We start from the raw sequence: 25,000 nt of genomic DNA, 5'->3' as shown, positions 1-25,000 counted from the left end.
TGTTTCATTTAATTAACAGTTAACTTGAACTTGAAGATTATTCTTAGTTTAGATAAAATGACAGTTCAGGTAAAAGATATTAGGAACTGACGTTCCCATTAATGGACATATAATCAGTGAGCACTGAGCAATGGAGGCATTTAAAACAACAATGCTGTTGTTCTTAATGGGTCAAACACAGACCCATTAGAAGCTCTTGTTCACGCCCTGGAAAATATGCCACAAAACAACATCTGTTCAAGTCAAACTGTTTGCCGTGCAGTTGAGTTCATCTGATTAATTTAGCTCATTAATATTGGTGACAAATATTATTTACAGGCCTGTGACATTTCGAAATGCAGGCAAGGAAAAGCTGTTACCTAATTTATGTAGTTATTTACATTCTGGGACACCAGGGGAGGAAACATAGGGAAACTGTATTCGCTTCTCTCAATACCTTTTTGGATTAAATTCGCAAGGCTTATATTCAAACCTCCTGGGCTAGAGTGGCAGTGGGATGTACCTTCACCCCCCACGGAGGTAAAATAAAATGATAATTCCTATTTGTACAGAATGTATCAAGCACAGGTGCTTGACACAGCATGAGGACATTCTAGCAGGATGTGTCTATACCATTCGTAGATAATGGTGTTTTAACACTGCTTACTTTCCTATGCAGAGCATTCAATAGTAGCATTCAAGGACTAAACTCAATTGTGAGTTGAGTCGTTAAAAAAATAGTAGTCACAAGGACATTTACATATCCAGGGGTAAGGACAGTCCCTTCCTGACCCGCACAGAGCGGCCCTGTGTGGAAGATTGTGTTGGACTGAATCAATATGGGATTCAAATCAGATGTCTTGTGAATTATGTATGTTTCGCTCCAGGGCCTTCACAGATACGGTGAACTGGCAGGTTAACAGATGGTGTCAACCAAATGAAATGGATACGGCTCCTAAAATATACCCAGTCGCTGAGGACCTGTTTCTGTCTCCAAAAATGTGTTTCATTGCCTTGGAGGAGTTACAGAGTGAAAGTCAACGGTCCATTTGGTCCAATAAGGTCTGACTTTTTGGGAGGATTATCAACCATACTTGAGGAACGGGTTTTAGTTTTCCAACTTTGAAATGATAGACAATAGTAAATAAAAGTATTCACACTGAAATGGGCAGAGGGCAGAGATTGACTCAAGAATGTTTTGTTAAGAGACGGAAAGAGAGAGAAAAGGGGGAATATTGTCAATGGAGCCTTCCAACATTAGTGTGTGGAACACTCCGTTTATTTCTCCTTGTCGATTGAGAGACCAAAGCTTGTCCCGGGATGGATTGTAATAAATCTGGGAACACCAAATCCCAGAGCTCCACCGTTGAAAACACAAAGTTGTTTTCCTGTGGTAAAAATGACAACATACTTCATGGGCCTGGATGAAATTCTCTCTCGTCTCGTTCCTCTCTGCCTTTACCTAGGGACAGTTTATTGTCAGAACCAGATTTCAGCCGTTCGGTGCACCTTAGTGGAAACAGAAGAACACGAGGCCGGGAATAACCACAGAGTTGTTCAATCAGACCTTTTATGAATTGGATTTTGCGGATACACCAAAGTCAGATAAGTTATACAAGATATCAGTGCTGAGATTCAAGATCGGGCATCATGAGGCGATGACGATAATACTAATAAACTGATACAGGCTAAATTGGTATTCTGCCCCTCTGAACTTCAACAAGGACATTGGGTTTACAATGTCATACTTCCCATAAAAAAAGTGACAGATCCTGATGTGGCTTGGGCAAAGCAGCATGCAGAATCACAGTGTGAATACAGAAAATCAATTAGGGATGATTCACTGAGACTGGCAGCGATTTCACCATCACGAAGGGAAGAGTTGATACTGTTTCCCATCACCATAAAGTATCGATGGCAGACATCGCTGCCACCTCCGTGTCTGCCCGGCGCTTTGCTCAAACATTGTTCATCAGTGCAATGTTGACTCCTCATCACAATGTCCAATTCTGGTGAGGCTCGTTTTCTAATTACTGTAGCTATGCAAAATATTCTGCTCCCCACTCTGAGCCAGATGGGAGCTCACGCTCAAGCTGGAGCTGACAACCAATGATTGGGGGCACAATCGTTTAGTGAGACGCTTTTAGGGAGAGGCTTTGCTCGGCACTGCGTCAACTGGGTACCTGGTACATTTAAACTTTTTTATTTTTTTTATTTTTACTCAACAATTACAAGGTTGTTGCTGTCTAAATAGCTGGAACATTGCCTCTGAATAATTAAGTTGTTGAATGTACAACAATAAGGATTTGACTTGACTAGTATGAAGAAATATGAGATTAAGAGAATAATGAATCAAGAGTAGTCAAAATACATGTCACAAATTAGTTGTGGACAGTTTTGCAAGGATTAAGGAAAGGAAATTGGTGATTGCTCTACTATCAGACCGTATTTGGATGATAAGGGGAAAATATTTAACAACAAATGACACACAATTCATTTAGAGCCTTATATTTGCCTCCCTTAAAGTGTCTTAAAGAATGTAAAGTGGGCATGAGTAACGGTGCAATGCCCCATCAAGGTGAGAGAGAATGTGCATAGAGGGAATGTCACCTGCCGTAAGTCCATTACTATAACTCTGTACTGCCAGTGGTGCAGAGCTACACACAACCAAAATGTTTTAAATCGAGGAGGACTAGAGAGCAGTAGAAAGGCAATACTTGGGATGGTAGAAAGACCCCAGCAACACCATACATCTTGACTATGCATGCATGAAGAGAAACTTGAGTGTCAGCGAATCACATCCATCTCTGTGATAAAAAAAATCAGACTCCAGAGGAAATTGGGCCGGTCTCAGCCGTACCATGGAGACAGCGCATAATGAAAAGTTAGGAGCCCAGCTCAATGTTGCTTGAACAGTTCTCGGGCATCAGAGCTAACAGATGCAATATGGGAGTCACAACCAGGATTTTGTAGAGTCAAAGTGCAATAGCTAGGATTTTACGTATGGCACTCGGAATCCAGAGAGTCAGATAATATATACTAGGTTGAACCTCTGCGCTGGGAGAAAACCTAGATATAAATCTTCTTTTGGCATAGGAAACTACATCAAGCATCTCTACGCCAATACCAACTGTGCAGGAGATTCTAGATGGTAACAACTGTTACTTTTTTATCGCAAAAATTGCAGGAAGGCACAGGTTGAATTTTGCTGTAGCTGAACTGACTGGAAGTCTGCCTATCAGATGATTATACCACAGCACACGCAAAGAAATAATGTCAGACCGTCAAATCACTACTTGAATACACCCAGTGTGCTACAGGTAAGCTACAGCTACATTCAGAAGCACGTGTCGAAATGAAAATAGAACAATTTTTTAATAAAAAATAATCAGGCCGAGGGTACAAAATTATCCACGGAGTAAAAAGAGGAAAATAAAACAAAAATGACAGCTGAGCAGAAGGTAAAAGCCAAACGGAAGCAGTCCATTCTCCGGGCGATGCCATCTGTAGACAGATCTGCGAACGATGCATGCCACACACCTGCGTGGGACTGCGTGAGAGACAGGGGCCCGACCGCAATGGCCCTGTGACCACCTGCACTGCCAAACAGGTGCAGCCCTGCCAATTAGTCCAACACAGGCATCGGGGAGAAAATGAGTAGGAGCAGCAGAACCCCACAGTGAGGAACAACACAGTGTACCGATACTGACCTTTTGGTTAACTGGAACAAATCTGCCAAATGAGCCAGGGTATCATTTAGTTATTAAATTGAAGCCCTATTTTGTGAAATTGCTTCAATAATTTGCATTTGATGAAATCGATTAAATATGATTTTGTAATCATTTTAAAAAATATATGAAATTAGCACATATACTAATGCTGCATTACGTTCCTTAAGGCACCAGCCCTAAGGTAAATGTTGAAATAACGTTGCACACATATTTGAATCAGAAGAAGCAAATATGCCAACGCGTCATTCTCCTGAATGTGTTGCTACAGGCTTTCACACTAACACGCTGAACAGATGTAAGATTATCCTGCAACCAGTCTTTATCAAAATCATTCGCATTCCCTTTTGCAATGCAACTTTGTTCCTTAAGCAGCACACGCACGACAACAAACGGGTCTGCTGCATGTGGCAATCAACCATCAAGGAGATCAGCCGTCGCCACCGGTTTCTGTTCTTCTATCGTGCCTCTCATTAGCTGCTCACCTGACAGTTGGAACATTTTAATTTATTCAATGAAAGTACTGATTAATCCCAGGAGCGACACAATGTTCAAAAGAATGTCATCTGAACATCCTCCATTGGTGTATATTGATGGGCAGATTAGCGCATTGTTCCGAATCGTCTCCAGCTCACCACCAAGACGGGGCAAAAAGGTTGCATTACCATAGCTGAGTCAGACGCAGGAGCTGGCATTCCCATTGTGTTGTGATCCATGACAATTAGGTGCATTCATATTAACTAGGGCCTTTTTAATTAGGGCCTTTTTCTTCAAGGGCCAATAAATTGGCCCTTGAAGAAAAAGCCTTCCTTCCCCGTGAGGGAGGGGGGGGGGGGCGGTCTCCCTCCAGTGAACAGCAGGCTCATCCCAGGCTGACGCTGTGGTCTCTGACCAGACCTGGCGCTCTGCGGGGTGCTGTGCACCTCAGTGGACCATTTGCTCCTTCGCTGGGTGGTCAAAGGTTCAGTTATTTGAAAACACCCAGAGGGCAGTCCTGGCCTCCTTTGCATCCCCTCGGCACACACTGGCCTTTCTGAGTGGAAAGGCTAACCTGACTCCCCACAGCTAAGTGAGTCCTGCCTTCCACACGCTGCCATCAATCATCTGGAAGGACCATATTTTGAATCTCTGTTGTACGTTGGTACAGTGGGGGTCGTTTAAACGTAGTATAGTTATATGTAGAGCAACACTAGAATACTACTAACAGAATTCAATGTTATTTTGCATTGCACCGATTTGTTCCGTTTTTTTTAGTAACGAAAAAGACAGAAATGAATAGAAATAATTAAATGGTAAATAGTCCTCATTTATATAGCGCTTTTATCCAAAGCACTTTACAGTGTTGACTGACATTCACCCATTCATGCACACATTCACACACCGACGGCGGAGTCGACCACGCAGGGCGACAGCCAGCGGGTCAGGAGTAGTCAGGGTGAGGAGGGCGTCTCGCTCAGGGACACCTCGACACTCAGCTAGGAGGAGCCGGGGATCCAACCAGCGACCTTGCAGTTACCAGCCAACCCGCTCCACCTCCTGAGCTAATGTCGCCACAGAATTAACAATACTTAATGTTTTTACTGTTTTAACCGTCTTTTTATTCATGAAACGGAGGGCACCATTGTTTGGTTGCCAGGGGGAAAACAACCTCACCCAAAAGCACATTGGCTGTGAATTAATTCTACATATTCCTGTTTACCAAATAGGGAAATATACAAACATATACAATATATTTAACAGCATCTCGGGGGCCTAACGCACGCTCTGCCCTGACAATTTAGTCTGCACTCAGGCTTGGCATTAAGGATTCCTTAACATGCCTTTCATCTCCCACACACTCCTCCTGCCCAGAGCGGCAGGGCACGCTCAGACGCCTCTCAGAGAGCGGGCCGGTCCGGACTAATAACCTCCACCAGACTGACGGACGGGGCTCTGGGAACGCCCCTCACTGGACACAGAGCGGGGAACCAGTGAGGGGCTGGGCTCTGGGAACGCCCCTCACTGGACACAGAGCGGGGAACCAGTGAGGGCCGGGGCTCTGGGAACGCCCCTCACTGGACACAGAGCGGGGAACCAGTGAGGGCCGGGGCTCTGGGAACGCCCCTCACTGGACACAGAGCGGGGAACCAGTGAGGGCCGGGGCTCTGGGAACGCCCCTCACTGGACACAGAGCGGGGAACCAGTGAGGGGCTGGCTCCCCAGGTCCACACCTCCTTCAGGATCATTTAAGATACTGAATAATACAGACTGGGTTTAGCTCCACATCGAGTGCATTCAAAGGGAGGGCAGTAGGGGCAGTAGGGGCAGTAGGGGCAGTAGGCAGTAGGGGCAGTAGGGGGCAGTAGGGGCAGTAGGGGGCAGCAGGGGGGCAGTAGGGGCAGTAGGCAGTAGGGGGCAGCAGGGGGGCAGTAGGGGGGCAGTAGGGGGCAGTAGGGGGCAGTAGGGGCAGTAGGAGGCAGTAGGGGCAGCAGGGGGGCAGTAGGGAGGCAGTAGGGGCAGTAGGAGGCAGTAGGGGGGCAGTAGGAGGCAGTAGGGGCAGTAGGGGGGGCAGTAGGGGGCAGTAGGAGGCAGTAGGGCGCAGTAGGGGGCAGTAGGAGGCAGTAGGGGGCAGTAGGGGGCAGTAGGGGGCAGTAGGAGGCAGTAGGGGGGCAGTAGGGGCAGTAGGGGCAGTAGGAGGCAGTAGGGAGGCAGTAGGAGGCAGTAGGGGGCAGTAGGGGGCAGTAGGGGGCAGTAGGGGGCAGTAGGAGGCAGTAGGAGGCAGTAGGGGGCAGTAGGAGGCAGTAGGGGCAGTAGGGGGCAGCAGGGGGCAGTAGGGGGCAGTAGGAGGCAGTAGGAGGCAGTAGGGGGCAGCAGGGGGCAGTAGGGGGCAGTAGGAGGCAGTAGGAGGCAGTAGGGGGCAGTAGGAGGCAGTAGGGGCAGTAGGGGGCAGTAGGGGCAGTAGGGGGCAGCAGGGGCAGTAGGGGGCAGCAGGGGGCAGTAGGGGGCAGTAGGAGGCAGTAGGAGGCAGTAGGAGGCAGTAGGGGCAGTAGGGGGCAGTAGGGGGCAGTAGGGGGCAGCAGGGGGCAGTAGGAGGCAGTAGGGGGCAGTAGGAGGCAGTAGGGGCAGTAGGGGGCAGTAGGGAGGCAGTAGGGGGCAGTAGGGGCAGTAGGGGGCAGCAGGGGGGCAGTAGGGGGCAGTAGGGGGCAGTAGGAGGCAGTAGGAGGCAGTAGGAGGCCGTAGGGGGCAGTAGGGGGCAGTAGGGGGCAGTAGGAGGCAGTAGGGGGCAGTAGGAGGCAGTAGGGGCAGTAGGGGGCAGTAGGGGCAGTAGGGGGCAGCAGGGGGGCAGTAGGGAGGCAGTAGGAGGCAGTAGGGGGCAGTAGGAGGCAGTAGGGGGCAGTAGGAGGCAGTAGGGGCAGTAGGGGCAGTAGGGGGCCGTAGGAGGCCGTAGGGGGCAGTAGGAGGCAGTAGGGGGGCAGTAGGGAGGCAGTAGGGGCAGTAGGGGGCAGTAGGGGGCAGTAGGGAGGCAGTAGGGGGCAGTAGGGGGCAGTAGGAGGCAGTAGGGGCAGTAGGGGGGCAGTAGGGGGCAGTAGGGGCAGTAGGGGGGCAGTAGGAGGCAGTAGGGGGCAGTAGGGGGGCAGTAGGAGGCAGTAGGGGCAGTAGGAGGCAGTAGGGGGGCAGTAGGGAGGCAGTAGGGGCAGTAGGGGGCAGTAGGGGGCAGTAGGGGGCAGTAGGGAGGCAGTAGGGGCAGTAGGGGGGCAGTAGGAGGCAGTAGGGGCAGTAGGGGGCAGTAGGGGGCAGTAGGAGGCAGTAGGGGGCAGTAGGGGGCAGTAGGGGCAGTAGGGGGCAGTAGGGGGGCAGTAGGCAGTAGGGGGCAGTAGGGAGGCAGTAGGGGGCAGTAGGGGGCAGTAGGGGCAGTAGGCAGTAGGGGGCAGTAGGCAGTAGGGGCAGTAGGAGGCAGTAGGGGCAGTAGGGGGCAGTAGGGAGGCAGTAGGGAGGCAGTAGGGGCAGTAGGGGCAGTAGGGGGGCAGTAGGGGCAGTAGGGGCAGTAGGGGCAGCAGGGGGGCAGTAGGGAGGCAGTAGGGGCAGTAGGCAGTAGGGGGCAGTAGGGGGCAGTAGGGGGCAGTAGGCAGTAGGGGGGCAGTAGGCAGTAGGGGGCAGTAGGGGGCAGTAGGAGGCAGTAGGGGGGCAGTAGGCAGTAGGGGGCAGTAGGGGGCAGTAGGGGCAGTAGGGGCAGTAGGGGGCAGTAGGGGCAGTAGGGGGCAGTAGGGGGCAGTAGGGGCAGTAGGGGCAGTAGGGGGCAGTAGGGGGCAGTAGGAGGCAGTAGGGGGGGCAGTAGGGGGCAGTAGGGGGGGCAGTAGGGGCAGTAGGAGGCAGTAGGAGGCAGTAGGGGGGCAGTAGGGGGTAGTAGGGGGCAGTAGTGTGCAGTAGGGGGGGTAGTAGGGGGGCAGTAGGGGGCAGTAGGGGGCAGTAGGGGGCAGTAGGGGGGGCAGTAGGGGGGCAGTAGTGTGCAGTAGGGGGCAGTAGGGGGTAGTAGGGGGCAGTAGGGGGGGCAGTAGGGGGCAGTAGGGGGGCAGTAGGGGGGCAGTAGGGGGCAGTAGGCAGTAGGGGGCAGTAGGGGGGCAGTAGGGGGCAGTAGGGGGCAGTAGGGGGGCAGTAGGGGGGCAGTAGGAGGCAGTAGGGAACAGTAGGGGGCAGTAGGGAGCAGTAGGGGGTAGTAGGAGGCAGTAGGGGGGCAGTAGGGGGGCAGTAGGTAGCAGTAGGGGCCAGCGGCCCCGGCGTGGGTGGGTGGTGATGGCTGGAGCGTATCAGGCCTGGTGGGCCCGTCCCTGGATGAGAGCCATGTGCTTTTTGAGGTGTCAGAAGAATAGCTGGCTTTCTGATGTGGGAAAGCAGACTTCCTATCTATTAGAGCCTAATGGACAGAGCGGTGTGGGATGACAGATGTGCTCCCAGTGACTATAAGCCTGGACTCATTTTGTCCACCGCACCATTGGCTATGCTTGCTTAACAGGCTGCGCCACGAGCTATTCTTGTTGAACCGAGCCCATCGCTCCGTGCGGAACAGGCCCTATGAGGTACGTCGGGCCAATTAGTAACCGGCGGGATCCAACGGACCAACTTTCTGCGATTAAAGTGGATGACATCTTGCGGAACTTAAGTTCAGACACACAGTTTGTAGAGAAACAGATGAAAGAACAAACAAAAACAAACCAGAACAATTCCCGGAAAAAGTAGACACTGCGAGATAAAGCGACCGTTGGGATTGGGGCATACACTAGAGGTCTGTTGATTGGGGAGGACGCGCAAATCCCTCCAAGTTCTGGCAACCCATTTGATGTGCTGTTCTGCGAGTGAGAACCCTCACTCCTCACCTTGGGGCAGCCCGCGTGCACATCATTCGGCGCGCCACGAAACTTGATTTAAAATAAGCTTAATAAGGATCCAATTAAAAAACACAATTAAAAGTAGTACACTGCTGGGACTCTGTGTGGTTTTGGTGATGCGATAAGGCTCTGTTAATCAGCCATCTTACCGGTGTACTTTGACACCCAGACCACTGCGGTGCGTTACAAACATGAAATACTGGAGACAGAGCAGGCGAGCTCTCCGGTAGATAAACGGATTTACAGGCCGTCAACGGAAGAGCTCCTCACGGACACACAATAACAACGTGTGATTAAGTAATCTGGGAGGTTAAACAACGCTAGCCCAGTAGACCATGGATACCTGGACTGCAGCACTGGTTCCATTGTTTTAGGTCATTAAAATGATCAATAGTTATCGATATTGATTAATATGATCAAGTTATATTGTGATATGTCTTTCAGCCATATTGCCCAGGCCTATTCCAAATACTTCTCCTGAGAAACATGGACTTGTGATTCAGTCATAATGTTTGACATTCAGAGAGATTCAGGGAGATTCAGATCGGCATTCAGATTGTAATTATTAAGGTGCCATTCTTTTTACAATTGTTAATGGCCTACGACAAACCAAACCAACCAAGAAAAAGGAAAAAAAAAAACAGTACCCTGTGCCCATGTAGCACATTGGAGGAACACAGGACCACAGCAGGTACACCTTCACCCGAGCTGGGAAGGCAGCGTGCGTGTGTGTGTGTGTGTGTGTGTGTGTGTGTGTGTGTGTGTGCGTGCGGGGGCTGGCTGGACTGACCTGACGGGGTTGCTGGTGAGAGAGACTCGGAGGGATTCCAGACAATTAAGCAGCTTATCCTCTGTGATGCCGGAGCGCAGCTCGTGCACGTACTCCTGGGACGACAGCGTGCTCTCGTGCTTGCTGTTCCTCAGACCGCCCTGTGGACCAAAGACAAGGAGAGCTGTCAGATTAATGAAGACCTACCATAGCAACGCAAAGGGGGAGACGGGGGAGTTCAATCCAACGCTCGGACTCCCACCACAACACACCGAGTGGGAAATGTTTTAGTTAGTTTGCAATGGTTTAAAGTTGTGCCTCAAATCAGGAAACTGTGCAAAATGGACCAGATGGATGAAATGGACTAGAAAGCACGAGTGAAGGAGTGTGCAAGAATCTTGTAATTATCACAAAAAGGCTTGGGAAAAGTGCCACTCGGATGACACACAAAGAGCTCACCTTGGTTCTGGATGAATGGAGATACAAAAAAGCAAAGAGTGCAGATGTGTGCGTGTGGTAAATGAGGCAGATTTGAGTAATGCATGCTTTCCATTAGGGCTGTTTTGGTGTCGGAGTGTTCCACCGCAGACACAGATTACAGGGAGGTAACCTTAAGTAGACTACAGTAAGTGGACAAGAGGGCAAAAACAGGAGGCAAAAAAGAGAGAGCAGCCTGCCGAGGATGAATCGGACCCAGTTCAGGGTCCTGTTTGGTGAGCGAATAGTGCTGATAGGCACTTTAGTAGCTCATAAGCAACCCTATATGTATACACCAGCAGGCACGTTGCTCATCGTGGCGTCTTGGATCAACAATCACCACAGCCCGGTTACTGTATAATTGTTTGCCTGAAATCTCCACCTTGTGTCTGCAGGGGGTGGATGATATGGAACAAATGAGACACGGGGAGGAAACTACTTCTGACAAGGAAGGCCGCCATGTGAAATTGGCTTTGTGTTATTACATTTGGATTCAGCGCACAGCCTAGAAAGCCCAGGGTGGAGGAATATACGTTTAGAAAATCTGCAAAAGTGCAAGCAGAAGCTAATTGAAAGAGCTCGCCCTGGTGTGCGCTCTGTTACCATCATATATAACATGACCTGACCTAGTTTCCCCCTACAAGGTGGGGGCGGGCCACTTGGAAAAGTGAGTGCACAAGATGAGTCAAAGAACAACAAACAAATGTAAATGTGAGTCAGATCGGGAAATCAATCAACAGCTCCGTAGGGATCCGTCTGGGTATGTATGCACCTCTCCTCCCCTCTCCTATTGAGAGATGATTCACAATGCTGTACTTCATTTCCAGGTTCTCTGGTCTCTGGTCTGCTCTGCAGACAGTAATGGCATTGAAGGACCGGTGTGTGTGTGTGTGTGTGTGTGTGTGTGTGTGTGCATGGACTCGATCATACCTGGCTCTCTGCTCTCCTCTTGGCGTGGATGGCCAGGAGGAGAGCAGAGAGATATGAGAGAGGAGAGAATCATTTTCATTACCGTCTGTTCATCTCTCAAAGCTCCCTTTAATCTTCTCCAGCCCGGCTCCCTTTGAAAGCCGTCCCCTGCCCGGTGCCTCTACCGGTTTGATAAACAGATAGGAGGGAAGTGGCTTCTCACATGGAGACGGACACGATGAAGAGGAGAGCCAGGGAGGCAGAGCCACTGGCAGACCATGGGATGGGTCCATAGACCAATGGACACGAGAAAGACGCATTTGTGAAGAAGTATTGGTCTTGAGTGACGTCAAAAGACGTCACGTACATTCTCTAAATGTACATGTTCATATGCTGAGAGAGACTTCAGATTTGAATTTCCCTAGTGTCTATCAAAATATATATTTTTTAACACACATGGCTCACACAGCATCAATAATTAAACCAATAAAAACTACAAGCAACAATTTACCGCAAACAAAAAAACTAAATGAATTGGACTGAGACTGGCTGTGGGCCCAGTGCAGTTCTACAGGGAACCTCCTTTTTGTGCTCGAGCTATATGGTGTAAAATATCCAAGTGTCCTTGCTCTTGGTCAGGGATGCCTACAGCTAGACCGACTCCAGATTCGTTGTAACTGCTCAGTTACCTCGTATATTAATCATCATCTAAAGCCATTGCATTGGGAAGCCCCACCATGCTCTGCATGATGAATAATGGATAGACAGCGTGGCGTTCTCACAGCCAGACTTATGAACGAACACACCAGGCTCTGGAGGATTCTAATTGATCTTTGTTTTTCATGGCTGTGTGTGTGTGCGTTTGAGTCTCGGGGGACTCTCTCATCGGAGTGGGGGTGTTCACCTGCTCCAGGGGACCACTGGCTGTACGTTTCCATCTCCTGGCCCCCTACCTAAAGCTATGACCGACCGTTGCATCACGTTGCATCAAACCCGGCTGAGGGGAGGAGAGGGGATCCACTGCATGCAAAGGATGTTTTATTTAATTTATTCTCCTCTCCTCCCGGCCGTTCCCGTTCATGTGGAGAGCCGTGTCCAGCAGAACTCCAGTTCGGGTTTCACTTTGTGCGTTGACCTTTAGCTCTGGAAACCAAAGACGCTGACCAAACGCTCCCTGATGCCTCGCCCCCCTCACACCACATGGCTGGTGGATCAGATGGGCGGAACAGAGTTTCACCACAGAGAGGGCAGCGAAGCGACCATCTGGAGAAGCCCGGGAGCCTGACGAGGGCTTCTGGGAAGGAGTTTGTTCACATGATAGATTGCTCTTTGCTGTGTACTCTGGTTCCCTGTCTTTGTTTATTTCCAACTGCCGTTACATCATCGCTTCGTTCTTTCTTCGTATCATTCTCCCCTTGTCTTCCTTTATGTCTATTCATCCGTCTTTCTGTCTTTAATTGCTTTCCTTTTCTTTGACGTTTTCCTCAACGCAACTCAACTTTATTTACACGGCGACTTTGGTACAACCAAGCGGCCCAAATTGCTTCACAGAGCAGGATTACTCACTTCTCTAACATTTCATTCAGTTCGCCCGTCTGAAGCACTTGAGCTGTGTTCCTCTGCGTCACACATTGCTCCACGAGCATCACACGCTCTCCTGGTGCTCAGAGGGAGAACAACGTCAGGTTGCTGAGAGAAAACCTGGTGTGCATTCAGTGCAGTGTGGGGGTACAGTGAGCTCCCACGGGGAGGGAAAAACACAGGACAGAGAGGGAGAGGTGGATATAGGGTGGGTAATATACAGAGAGAGAGAGAGAGAGAGAGAGAGAGAGAGAGAGAGAGAGAGAGAGAGAGAGCAGAGAGGGAGAGAGAGAGAGCAGAGAGGGAGAGAGAGACCAGAGAGACCAGAGAAGGAGAAAGACCAGAGAGAGAGACCAGAGAGGGAGAGAGACTAGAGAGAGAGAGACCAGAGAGAGAGAGAGCGAGAGAGAGAGCGAGAGAGAGAGAGAGAGCGAGAGAGAGAGCAAGAGAGAGAGAGAGAGAGAGAGAGAGGGAGTGTGAGACAGAGCAAGGAAGGTAGCAAGATGAAACATCTGGGGCCAGGGCAGCCTCTGCAGTAGGGGACAGGAACAGCCTTTTGACCTGAGCCTCATCTCCAGCCGTTTATTGAATCCCCTCTTTGTCGATAACTGTATTTTCAGCCAAAGAAAACAGTGCTGGGAGCAATTACTTCAGCAGGGTCTGTCAATTTCATTTTAGGGGGTTAGGGGGAGAGCAGAGGCTATTTCCTCCACGCCTCCTCTCTTTCTCTCTCTCTCGCTCTCGCTCTCTCTCTCTCTCTCTCTCTCTCTCTCTCTCTCTCTCTCTCTCTCTCTCTCTCTCCATATTCCCCTCGCCCTCTCTCCCCGTCCACATCGCTCTCTCTCCCCATCCATCTAGCTCCGTCTCCAAACACGGCTGCGAGCGCGGGAGAGAGAGAGAGAGAGAGAGAGCGGGAGAGAGAGCGGGAGAGAGTGGGCGAGAGCGGCCGCAGTGTCTTCCACGAAGGGCAGGGAGACAACGGCCGGCCGGCTGCACCTCGGCACGTCACCTTCACCTGTGATAAGCCTGTAACAAGCGGGCAGGACTCTGCTCTCAGCGCCCAGTGCCGGGTGTGCTCAGCTCCACTGATGGATACATTATTCAGTGGCTTTGTCAGCTTACCAGGAAACCACATGGCGGCGGCGGCGAGTCTGGAAGGAGAACAGCAAGGAGATAGCTGATTGCCCCTGGCTTCTTTCACTCACTCACTCCCTCACTCTCACCCTCTCCCTCTCTCTCTCTCTCTCTCTCTCTCTCTCTCTCTCTCTCTCTCTCTCTCTCTCTCTCTCTCTCTCTCTCTCTCTCTCTCTCTCTCTCTCTCTCTCTCTCCCTCCCTCTCCCTCTCTCTCTCTCTCACTGTCTCTCTCTTTCTGTCTGCCTCTGTCTCTGTCTCTCTCTCTGTCTCACTCACTGTCTCTGTCTCTCTCTCTGTCTCTCTCTCTGTCTCTCTCTCTATCGCCCTCTCTCTCTGTCACTCAACTTTTTTTTTTCCTGTACTCAATGCTGTGGATGTACACGTGTAGTACTACTCTCTATGTGCTGCACAATTACAGCCCAGTAGAACAAGCATTTAAGAAATCTTTCCCCGTGCTGACGCGAGAGACCCAGCACAGCGGGAAGTGGGTCTTTACACACACACACACACACACACACACACACACACACACACACACACACACACACACACACACACACACACACACACACACACACACACACACACACACACACACACACACACACACACACACAACCCCGTTCCCTGGATTGTAATATAACATTGACCTAGCAGAATCCCATTTCCAAAATGAGCTCTTCAAACAAACAAAAGCACATTTTCCCTCAACACCAGGGAGTGGGGATTTTCCTCCGAGTTCCCAGTCAATATGAACACAGAGTTTAATGGTCTCAATATCACTCTGAATGAATGCAAACACTGGCAGATTGCTTGTGGCACCGAAAGGCGTCCATCTTCCATCTCTGTACCGCGTGCATTTTTATTTACCCAGGGTGCACTGCTCGCACCAAGGACAGATTTGATGCTGAAGAGATTGCTGCGCCACCATTAGCAGCGCGCAGAACTACGCTCCACGGGCTGAGCAAACGCTGGGGCTACATCAAGGTGGGGGGGAGGATGGGGGGGGGGGGGGGGGGCGACGTCACGGCAACAGATAACCGTGATGGGGTTCACTGTCTCGGAGGGAACACGTCCTGTGTCGGCTGCATGGTGTTCCGGGACATGTCACAAATGGGTGCGCGCATTGTGTGTGTGTGTGTGTGTGTGTGTGTGTGTGTGTGTGTGTGTGTGTGTGTGTGTGTGTGTGTTGAATACACCTTAAATTATACTGTATATAAAAAACAATGAGTTAGAGGCAGCTCTCGTAGAATATTGCGTTTATCGCCTGCGTCTTTTTTCAATATTACATATTATATACTATTATATATACTTATACATATAGTAATAATAATAATGATCACGATAGATCTGTGAGGTAAATAGTGAATGTTGCGACATTATAACGTGATATCCTGTTAATTAAGAGGGGTACGATTACAGAGCGACATGCAACCAGAAGACCCTGCGCAGGTGGACCAACCGGATACCGGTAACCAGTCAATCGCCAAACAGACCAAAGATTAATATTTCAAGGAAATATTACTTTTTCTAAACCAAGTCCACACAGTCATCCGTTACCACGTCAACGGATAAAGTTTGCCAACACGACAACACTTTGCACGGAGAAAAGGATGAAATTTGCTCAAAGCCCTGAGTGAGGTCATTAGAGCGCACAGGGGAGATACGTTTAATGTGATCTCAATGTTGGCCTGCTAGTGTGGGAGCGGATCTAAAGGTCAGGGCCATCGAGGTGGCGGCTGGACGGACAATGAATCTTCCTGCTGCCATCTTAAAGGACAGAGCCCTGCTGCTGGAAGATAAGACTTCTCCTCTGGGGGGGGGGGGGGGCAGCCCGACAGCTCAGTGGGGGGCGGGGGGACATGTGGCCACGTGCTCTTTTTGTGTATTTGTCTCGTTTCACTTGCTTGCTTTCCACTGTTGATTTTATTTTTTCATTGAATTTATTCTCTTTGGTCTCTCTCTCTCTCTCTGGTCTCTCTCTCCCTCTCTCTCTCTGAAAACAATGTAAAGCAATGTAATGCCTACTTCTTTTTCGTTATTATTTTTAATAGGCGGTTGACATTCTTCTTTGTCTTGACCCCATGGGTGGGATGTAAGAAAAAAAGGAAGAAAAGGGGAATTTAACACATAGCGACGGGTCAGAATGTCACCTGAGTGGCTTACTGTGACTGTAAAGTCACTGCCAGTGGGTTCTCTATGGGTGGAACCATATGAAGCCTGTAAACAATGTAGAACATTCATGAATTACCAATGTTAAGTAATAAAAGTCATTGAAATCAAGAAACCTAGAAGCCACTTATGCCGAAATATGTAGGGAAGGCTAATATAAAAATATTCTGGGCATGCCTATGTTCATTTCAGGAACATAGGCATCTGGACACTGGCCAAAAATCTCCCTCTCCACGTGTGTGTGTGTGTGTATGTATGTGTGTGTGCGTTCATGTGTGTATAGGGTTAGGGTTATGGTTATATGTGTATGTGTTTGTATTTGTGTGTATGTGTTTGTGTGTATAAGTTTGTGTTCTTGTGTTCACGTGAGTGTGCGTGAGAGAGATGGCTTGTGCATGTCTGTGTGTGTGTATGTCTGTGTTCATGTGTATTTCCGTGTCTGTGTTCATGTGTATTTCCGTGTGTGTCCATGTGTGTGTCTGTGTGTTCATGTGTGTGTCTGTGTGTCTCTGGGGTTGTTCCGCGGGCCTCCAGTAACAGCAGGCAACAAAGAACCTGAAGAGATAATGGCATTAAAAGATTCCCTCCCTCCCGTTTGGTTCCAAAACAAATATGCTACATAATACTGTGGAGGAGCAGAGCTCGGACACAGATGGCTCAGACGAGCTGGGTACCAACGTGACCATGTTACCAGGAGGAGAGAGCCAGGGAGAGCCCACCAGGGCAGCCGAGGCGTCCACGTCTGTGTGCTACGTGTGTGTGTGTGTGTGTGTGTGTGTGTGTGTGTGTGTGTGTGTGTGTGTGTGTGTGTGTGTGTGTGTGTGTGTGTGCGCAAGACCGGGCGTTTTGTGATGTATAGATTTACAATGTGTATTTTTTTATTTATACGAAAACTCAACCATGGGCTGAGGGTGAATGGATATTTAATGTATTTATTCATAAGCGGAAACTAGAAAAGATCTATTTTTTATATCAGAGAGATCATGTTCATATAAATTGGTTTTAAATTTCCAAACAAATGCCCGAAGCTTAAAAGCTGCCAACTATGTATGTTCTTCTGAAGAGATGGAGGAATATGATATGCATCAGTGCTTAACAGTCAAGTATTAGTATTTTGTCCTTTTTGGTATTTTTTCCAGTGGCGGATTCTATATTCTACACTTGAAAAGCCAAACGTGTGGAAGGGCAGATGGCAGCTTTTGTCTTTGAAGGGTACTGTGTAAGTGAATGAATAGCACATGATTTAGAAATCTGAGTATAATCAGACCTGAAACAGAAATATGAGCACAATTGCCAGGATTTTAACACAGATCTCCAGTTTGGAAATTCCAAATGACAAGCAAAACAAAAAGTAAAGTGATGTGGCCACTGCCTGAGGACACACACACACACACACACACACACACACACACACACACACACACATACACACACACACACACACACACACACAGATGCATCTTGCCTTCTAATAATAATAATATAATAATAATAATAAAAAGATACATACCTGAATGATTAATAAAGGTGAAACATTGTTCTCATGTTCACCACGACCAACAAATATAACCTTTTTTTTCTGTTTGAGCACACACAAACTTTACCATCTCTACAATAATGCGATCAAAGCTCAGGTCCAAAGTCACGTGAAAGTGAAGTGGTTTGTTGTGGCTCCACCTTGACCCTGGGAGGACGCTAACACAAAGAGCTGTTTAAAGTGACCGGCTCTCCTCCGCCTCCGTCTCCACTCTGACCCCAGCCAGCGGGGGCACGCCGTGAAGGACACGCACAAGGACACGTATGCACACACGTACTAACCCTAACCCCAAACACAAAAGTGCCCACGCACCCCCGAACACACACACACACACACGCACGCACACACACGCACACAAACAATCGTGTGTGCACACAAACAATCGTGTGTGCACACAAACACAAACACACAGGCTTCATATTGCCACCAGTGCCAAAAGGAATATCTCTTTTGCGTGCACTATAATGTTATTAGATCGACTTCTGTTATTAGATGTTATAAGATAAAAAAGTTAATAAAAACAGAATGAAGCATACCATGAATCAATATGAATCTCTTACTGACAGAAAGCCATCTCTAAGTGTCAGTGGCTGTTAAGAACGGTTTACAGAGCCAGAAACAGGTTTCAGTGTCAAAACATTTAATTACACAAGCTATGAAAAACTTAAAGATAAAAATAATAAAAGTTAAAATTACACAGCTATTAAGAAGTATGAAGACGTATGAATGTGATTAGCCAAGAGATTAGTAAGAATATGGCTTAAGCTATTGTAAACCAATAAAGAAGTTGGATAGAATGACAGTTAACGGGGCGCATATCAAACAAGTGCACATTAAAAGGGGGCTGTGATTCAGAGAATACAATGGTTCATGTTTCAACAATGATCCCCAAACGACCGAGCCACTACACACTGCCTGTTACATTAACCAGGGCTACCTTAAGTTACCTTCATTCATCGCTAACCCTAACCCTAACTCTAGCCCTAACCCAAACTCTAGCCCTAACCCTAACTCTAGCCCTAACCCTAACTCTAGCCCTAACCCTAACCCTAACCCATTCTGTCGCAGTGGAACCCCTGCATGCTGACACGGTGCGATCCTTATCTCTCAACCGCCGTTTACGATCTCAGAAGGTGTGCTGCTATTTGTAGATTCCTCGGTTATTTGGTCCGATTGTATCTTTCACTATGAAGATCAGCATCAAACTGGCTGTTCCGCGGTGCCAGAGACCTAGTTGACGTTGATCTGTTATTTTAAGTCAGGTCCAGTCGAGAGAGAGAGAGAGACGTGTGTGTGGCCGTCAGTTGTGGCAAGCTCTATCTACTAAATGTCTGCTCCCCAAGAAAGAAACGGTCTGGCTCTTAACAATGCCTGCGTTGATTTGACTGAAATCCTATAGTTAATCACAACCAGACCAGACGCAAAATGACAGCTGCCTGCTAAAACGAGGATCCGGTGAAATCCGACCGCTCTCCACATCTTAATCACCCTGTTAATGACGCTTGGTGGAATTAGATGGGGAAATTTAAACACTTGAGACATAGAGGGGAATTATCATCAGCTGAAAAACCACTGAAGCCAGAGATTCTGAGTCTAGAAGCATGCACTGAACTGCTAGAGGAGCATGAGGCGCGGGTGTTTTTATGTGTGTGTGTGTGTGTGGGTGTGTGTGTGTGTGTGTGTTTTGGATTGTGCAAGTACGTGCGCTCATCAAATTGAATGTGAATGTTTACGTGTGCTCGGGGAGTGTGTGCGTGTGTGTGTGCTTCAGGACTGTGTGTGTGCATGTGTGCACGGGTGCTTTTTCATAGCTGCGCAGATTCCTCTAAGCGTTTTTCTGTGCTTTGAAGTCCTCATGCCTGTGCTGAATTTCAATGACAACTCAACAAAGATGGGAGCAGATGTTGGCCAGCTCCAAGGAAGTCAGGCAGGAGAGAGCCCCGAGAAAAACACCACAAGGGCACCGCACGGAGGAGAGCCATCTCAAGACTGCTGCCTTTCCTCTACAGAAACACACCGATAGGGAAATCAAGTGAACAATCCAAGGGTACATGGAATAAGTGGACATGTTGTAAGAGTGCTAATGAACAAGTGTTGTGTTGAGAGGGGAGGGGAGGGTAATGTTTGTTACCCATAAAAGGTGCCGCGTTGTAGAATTTAGTGGAGTCTAGCAGAACAGACTTGACAGAAATAGAATATAATATTGTGTGTTTGAGTTACTGTATAATTAAACATACACTAATTCTACCAGGGGAGGGGGTCCTCTGCCATGGAACTTGCCATGTTGCACCACCATGTTTCTACAGTAGCCCAGAATGCACAACTCAAACGCCACCACACTGCGGACAATTAGCAATCATAATCGCTATGATCTATATTTTCCAGACTAAACAACTACAATACTATACAATATATAAATCTACAAAGGAACCCCATCACTTGACACTTGGCTACTTGATGCTATGGTAGACGTCTACATCATTTTGGAGGTACCTAGAGGCACCTTACAGGCCAATGCAGCTTCTCCTACGACGTTGGAAAGGGGTGAGGAGGGGGTATCAGTCAGTTGCAATCTGCAACCACTCCACTAGATGGCACTCAACCCTACACACTGCACCTTTAAGGAGTTGGATAGATTTTTATACTCCCTGAAGAAGAGCGCAACATATTATCGAGCCTTTACACATATCCAGTCCCACCATTTCCGAGTACAGAACTCCAACCTCTCAAAAATCAATGCCGGGTCAGACAGGGGGCTCGATATGGCCCTGAAATAACCTCGAGACAAAGGAACAGAGCGTTGTGGAACTTTATGCACAGCCAAGAAATCTGCATTTCAGAATTCAAAAAAACTATTCAAAATAGTATTTACTTAAACTATCCCGTTCTGCCCGGCTTGTCAGTAGACTTAGGAGAGGGGTTAACTAGTGTGCTGTTGAGCAGATAAAGCCACAGCGGATCTCATTCTGGATTTCCACTGTCTGTCTCTGCTGCATTGATTGCATTGTCAAGGCTTAATGAACTCTCTGGACTGCTGGGCTTGCAGCTCTTGGAGCCCGGGTATGAAGTTAGCGAGTAACTAAAAGTTTTGGGGGAAAACAGGGCAGGAAGAAAGTGAAGTTTTGGATCAATGAGCAGAGAGAGTTGGTGCTCTAGTCTTACATGGGCTGTTTAGAGGCTGCATTAGCACCTGTTCTGCACCTGTTCTGTTGTTAAACAAACCTGGATAAGATATAAGGTCATTGATGGAACCATGACAGATGGATGGACGTATGTTTAGCCGTGTTCGGGGTGGGGGGGGGAAGTAACTCAAGGCTGTCCGGGTGAATTCTTACTTAACACCAGTTCTGCATGTTGCTGACTCTTTCTAGTATGTCTGTTGGATCCATTGCAGCAGTCACACAACAGGTTGGTCACACAACACACAACACCCAAAAGTAAAAAGTGAAGTTACTAGAAAAGAAAACCTACAGAAGAGTTTACCATTTACCATTAAGTTTAATTTGAATAGTCCTGAATTGAAGATCCTTGACAGGTCCCAGTCTGTACAAGGCCCAGTACTTCAGTATGGGTGAGGGAAGTAGTTTGAGTTTAATTTGCCCTTAAACATGATTTATTTTTGCATGTGCAATGAACCTGTAATGGGCTTTGGGCCCAGAACTAATGGATATAGACTCTCGTACTCCAACCAGCTAAATAGGAGAATAAGAATAAGTTATATGAATAGGAGGAGACTGCGGGTCCATACGCATCAATTAAAAACCGATGGACAGGGAGAGAGAGAGAGAGAGAGAGAGAGAGAGAGAGAGAGAGAGAGAGAGAGAGAAAGAACGAGAGAGAGTAAGATAAAGGGGAGAGGAGACAAATGTATCACAAAGGAGGGGAGAAAGAATAAAACAAGAATGATGGAGAGGAAGAAGAATGTGTGTAATGACTGTGGACACAAAGTGAGCTCAGGTAAATTTGGCACGAACATTAATGACGCAGAATCCATACACTGTCTGAGGATAGATGCAGAGAAATGGGTCAAGCCTGATTTATGACAACGGTCGACCGGGGAGACTGAAGATGTACCTTTCCAGGAGTTTGTGTGAGTGTGCGTGTGTGTATGCGAGCGTGTGTCTGCGTGTGTCTGTGTGTGTGCATCTTTCTTTCTTTTTGTTTGTGTGTATTTGTAACGGCACCAGACTGGGCCTGAAGTCTGCTTGGCTGGAATCCCAAAAGGCGAACCCTAACGAACACAAACATCAGGGAGTCTGGCTGATGGGGTTCAGCTGAACGTAAACATGTGGTTTCATATTCATGTACAATATAAATGAGCAACTTTGGATTGTATCGCTGGTAAAAATGTACAGTGTAAGCAAACATTTTCAATGATGTCAGAAAAATAATAGGCCTACTTATTAAGACAACAGACTAGGCATGGGGGAAATCACAAGTGAATTCACCGACCCCCAGTAAAACAGCCTATAAAGTTGAATTAAAACATATCCCCATGTATCAATTAAGTTGCAGAAAAGTGTGGGTTGAACCGCGCTGCTTCGAAGGAGGCTGCCCGTGGATAGGTGAGGATGATGACTCGGTAACTTTCACAGGAGAAACTTCCATGTTGATAGTCTACACAGTCCACAGGCTGGGGACCACTAGGAATGTGTTCAAATAGAAGAGACACGACCACACTGAGTAAACGCGCTGATCAGACTCATACAATATGGGCGCAATGTGTATTTTTTACACTGATTCCTTTTAAACAGACCTTTCATAAAACCTATGACTTTATTATGGAGGACAAACAAGATCATAGTTTAAGAGATTCAAGATTATAATATCATAATAAACTTTTAATAAAATAATACCATTTTTATTGTTATAATTATTTAGCCTAGGCCTTTTATATCATTTCATTGGAATTCTAGGAAACGTTACATAAATATAAGATTAAGACAGATCTTATTGTTTTATTAACAATCTTGATCTGATAATGGAGCTGGATGATAACATTTCTTTTTTTTGATACGCCATGTTGAGAGGACTCAAGAGACTTCTTGTCCTGTGAAATCCTAATTCATCGTAGAAATCAAATCACCTTGCTAGATGAAATGCATTAATCAGCGCAAAATCAACAGATTTTAAACTTGACTCATCCAAACCCAAAAAGTAGATATTGCTAATAAAATATGTGCCAACCACAATGACCGTATACAGTATATTCAATGCTTCTGTTCAAGGGTAGTCAACAAGTATTTATCTTTCCTCATATATCATTATAGATCTATTTTTCTTTCTGCATATCTCTTTGTGTTTATTCGCTCTCACCCCATCAACAGGATCATATTATCTTTAGAAATCACAGATACAATTCCACTGCTCTCCCCCGTTAGCTAAATAAATTGTATTTCAAATTGTCTGGTTGCAATCATCAAGGGACAAAAACTGATCTATGAAATATCTGTTCACCAAACCCCCGATACATTATCTTCTCATCAGACACGCGGAACCACCAATAAGGGTGACGAGGGAGAACTACATTAGAATAAAAGTGCGATACGTGCATGTGTTTGTGAGTGTGCGTGTCCGTGTTTGCCCGTGCGTGTGGGCGTCTATTTCGTGATTCAGAGAGTGCATAATGACGTGGATGTAAGTGAGTGAGCGTGCGAGACAAAGGACTGTGAGAGAGAGAGGGAGAAGAGACTTCCTGCGTGAACATCCATGTACCTGCGTCTCCCACAGCCCCTCCCCGCCCAGCCTGCCTCTAATCAAGCCTTATTGGATGCGTGCACGCAGAGGTCTGGGGAAACAAAAGCTGTTCGCTCTAATATCCGCACCATTACTTGTCTCCATCCAGGGGCCGGGGTCCATTCGATAGCGGTAGAAATACCTATTCATCAAGGCCTCCGCGCCATGGCCCCTCCTAATAACAGATGGAGAGATCTTTAACTGCCCGCAAATGAAGGCTCCCAACTTGAGGGAAAAGCACTTGCATCAGCAAGCGCAAACGCGTCGGCTATACAAACCCGCTCCCCCTGGTTGGACTTGACTACTCCGACAAAGCAAGATTAATTTGCCTGTTGAATCGGGTGGGGGGGAGCGGGGTGGGGGGGGTGCAGGGAGCGAGGGGGGTGGTGTTCTGGTAGGGAGCATCGGTACACTGTCAGCGTTACGATCAAGCAGCAGGCGTCGGCTGCTGCTGCTGCTGCTGCTTCAGCGAAGAGGGTAGCGCTGGTGCAGTGACCAGGCAGAGGGGGCGAGGGGATGAAGGGGTGAGGGGACGAGGGGACGAGGGGATGAAGGAAGGAGGGAAGGAGGGGACGAGGGGCCAAGGCGGTGAGGGGCCAAGGGAATGAGGGGCTGAGGTTAGGAGGGGGTGAGGGAGTGAGGTGAGGAGGAGGTGAGGGGGTGAGCGTAGGTAGCATGAGGCGGGCTGACGGTACTCGGGTAGTAGACTCTGGTGTAGAGTAGGACGTGCACACAGCCGCCCAGAGAGGAGCAGGGTGCTGGAGAGGCAGAACAATATCACCCATTAAAGCCCTTTGTAGTGAGAGGAGGTGTTGTAGTCCATGCGATAAGTTAACTAATGAAGTTATGAAGATTAAAAACACTGTTTCAATTTGGTAGGGCAGAGCACACTGCCTATCTCGGACCAATATGTAAGGGAGAAATAATCTCTAAAATGGGATACGGTGGGAGTCCATTAGTTCAAGATTAATTAAAGAGATATTGAATGTACAATATGCCTGGACTGTATCAACATAGCCATTGGCAATAAAAAAGGACCACATTTCAATATACCGGGAATACACTGGCGAGGGAACATAATATATGACCTTCAGCAAATTAATTAAATCTCACAACCTTGAAATATGGAAAGAAGACATCACCAGCCCGGCCGGCAACGGAGTGAGAGGCGCTGGGTGGAGGAGTGGAGCGGAAATGTAATTATTGTGTCTTGTAAAAGCCATTCATGTCGTTATGGAGTTCTTGCATGTTGTGTGACCAAGTCACTGTGTGTGTGTGTGTGTGTGTGTGTGTGTGTGTGTGTGTGTGTGTGATGTTGTTTGATACATTATGAAGCCGTATCTCTCCGGGCCAGTTCCACGCCAGCAGCGCTCAGGTTCCTGTTTCTGTCCGCCTCCCTTTCGTCTCCCACCTCTGACAGGTGTGACCTTTCAGTGGGCGTTGCTCGCGTCCTGCTGCTGCTGCCCTGTTGCCCACTGCCCCCCCCCCCCCCGCGCCGCTCGGCCTGGATTAGTCACCCTCTCCCCGGCTCTACCCGGCCTGGCCAAGGGGTCCGCCGTGAAAAATAGACCACCTAATGCCCAGAGAAAGAGACATTCATCAAGGCGCCGAGGC

The 25,000-nt window shown here is 48.2% G+C and overlaps 1 protein-coding gene across 1 annotated transcript in view; it reads right to left on the bottom strand.

The window, feature by feature from the left end:
* Window positions 1-25,000, bottom strand: part of diaph2 (diaphanous-related formin 2) — a 287,889-nt gene that overhangs the window by 183,900 nt on the left and 78,989 nt on the right. Inside the window, exon 6 of the mRNA XM_084469060.1 lies at window positions 9,861-10,000. Within this exon, the coding sequence (XP_084325186.1) occupies window positions 9,861-10,000 (140 nt within the window). The remainder of the gene's footprint in view (window positions 1-9,860; window positions 10,001-25,000) is intronic.

This window comes from Micromesistius poutassou, assembly GCF_964030765.1.
Source record: "Micromesistius poutassou genome assembly, chromosome: 6".
Lineage (NCBI taxonomy): Eukaryota > Metazoa > Chordata > Actinopteri > Gadiformes > Gadidae > Micromesistius > Micromesistius poutassou.
The sequence above is the reverse complement of the archived record's forward strand: the minus strand, read 5'-3'. Positions and strand labels throughout refer to the sequence as shown.